The 1,619-nt window shown below is 49.9% G+C and overlaps 1 protein-coding gene across 1 annotated transcript in view; it reads left to right on the top strand.

Annotated features, from left to right (window-relative positions):
• The window catches only part of opn8c (opsin 8, group member c), a 3,861-nt gene extending 2,248 nt beyond the window's left edge, over positions 1-1,613 (top strand). The window contains exons 2-4 of the mRNA XM_025056828.1: positions 1-272; positions 397-725; positions 1,087-1,613. The exon at positions 1-272 is cut by the window's left edge and continues 9 nt beyond it. Of these exons, the coding sequence (XP_024912596.1) occupies positions 1-272; positions 397-725; positions 1,087-1,584 (1,099 nt within the window). The 3' untranslated portion in view covers positions 1,585-1,613. The remainder of the gene's footprint in view (positions 273-396; positions 726-1,086) is intronic.
• Positions 1,614-1,619: the final 6 nt, after the last annotated feature.

Genomic DNA, 1,619 nt, shown 5'->3' with positions numbered 1-1,619 from the left:
CGGACTGGTTCTGCTCATCTGTTACCGTCGGAGGAAAAAGATGGTGGGCTCAGAGCTGCTGTGCGTCAACCTGGCCGTGGTGGACTTCCTGTGCTGCATCTGCTTCTACCCCCTGTCCATCATGTCTTCCTTCAACCACGCCTGGCTGGGAGAGAATGTCACCTGTGTTTACTATGGCTTTGGCTGCTACGTCTTTGGACTGTGCGGCATGTTCACAGTCGCTGCCATCAGCGTAATGCGCTACGTGAAGATCTGCAACAGCTTTGACTACAGTGAGGCCAGATTTTATTAAATATATAGACATATATATTCATATATATATCACAAAACATGCAAAAAAAAAAAATGTCACAAAACATGCAAAAAAAAAGAAAAGGCATTGTGTTTATTTCACAGCCTGGCCAGATGGGGGCAACCTCCGCATGGTATGCTGTTCCATTTGGTTGATTGCTGTCTTGTGGTCCAGCTTCCCTCTCTTTGGATGGGGCGAGTACATCCCAGAGCCTTACGGACTGTCCTGCACTGTGGCCTGGAAGGGCTACCATACCTCGGCAAAGGACGCTTTCTACGTCATCTGCTCCTTCCTCTGCTTCACCCTGATCCCCGTCCTCCTCATCGTGGTGTCCCAGTGTCAGATCCTCTACAAGGTGTCCCGCTTCTCGTCCTCGCTGTCTGCAAGAGGCATACGCAACAACCTGAGGCACGCTGAGAAACGTCTCTCTGTGGTCAGTTCAGTCGTGTGGAGGGGGACACCCAGGGGGAGGCTAAGAGGGAGACAGAGAGAGACAACCTTTTTTGTGTCTCTGTCCTTTAGAAGTTTGCTTCAGTTTTCTCTTATTTTACATTTTTAGTTCTTTTGTCATATTTATGGATGGTGATTTATAGTGGTTCCACTGTGTAACAGTCACCTGCTTTTACATCTGCCTTACATGCAGAAGGTCCTGGGTTTGAGCCCCAGATGAACCACATGCTTGCTGGCCCCCCAGGAACAAGCAACCCTACGATTGATCAGATTCGAAACATTATTCCTTGCTCATTAAAGATGTTTTTACTGGTGCTCTAAGAAATGTGTTTCTCCGTCTTCAGATGTTCTTCTGCATCAGCCTGGGCTTCGTGATCGCCTGGGCGCCGTACGCCACCGTTTCCTTCCTGTTCATTTTCCACAGGGATCACAGGTACATGGCTCCGGAGGGTTTCGTTCTCCCGGCTCTCTTCGCCAAGAGCTCCCACATCTACAACCCTTTCATTTACTTCTACTTCAACAAGACCTTTCAGCGGGAGCTGCGCTGCCTCTTCGTGTCCCTCTACTCCAAACTCAGGGGGAATCGAGTGGACGTCCACGTGGCTGTCGTCCCTCAGCCCACCTACCCCATTCACATCCAGCTCCAGGACAGAGGCTGCATCAAGAAGAAGGTTCTGAGTTCTCTTCAGAACAAAGCTCACAGTAAGATGGAGAGGAAACACAACAGTGACGTCTGCATCCTGGACAAGCCCATTCACACCTGCTGGGCCTCCACATCCAGGGGCTCCTGCCAAAAGGTGGAGCGCCCGCTCCCCAAAAAACTAATAACGGTCTCTGTGTAAACACTTAACTGAACACGTGACTTTAGGGAGAAACT

This window comes from Cynoglossus semilaevis, chromosome 7 (genome assembly GCF_000523025.1).
Source record: "Cynoglossus semilaevis isolate Cse_v1.0 chromosome 7, Cse_v1.0, whole genome shotgun sequence".
Taxonomy (NCBI): Eukaryota; Metazoa; Chordata; class Actinopteri; order Pleuronectiformes; family Cynoglossidae; genus Cynoglossus; species Cynoglossus semilaevis.
The sequence above is the reverse complement of the archived record's forward strand: the minus strand, read 5'-3'. Positions and strand labels throughout refer to the sequence as shown.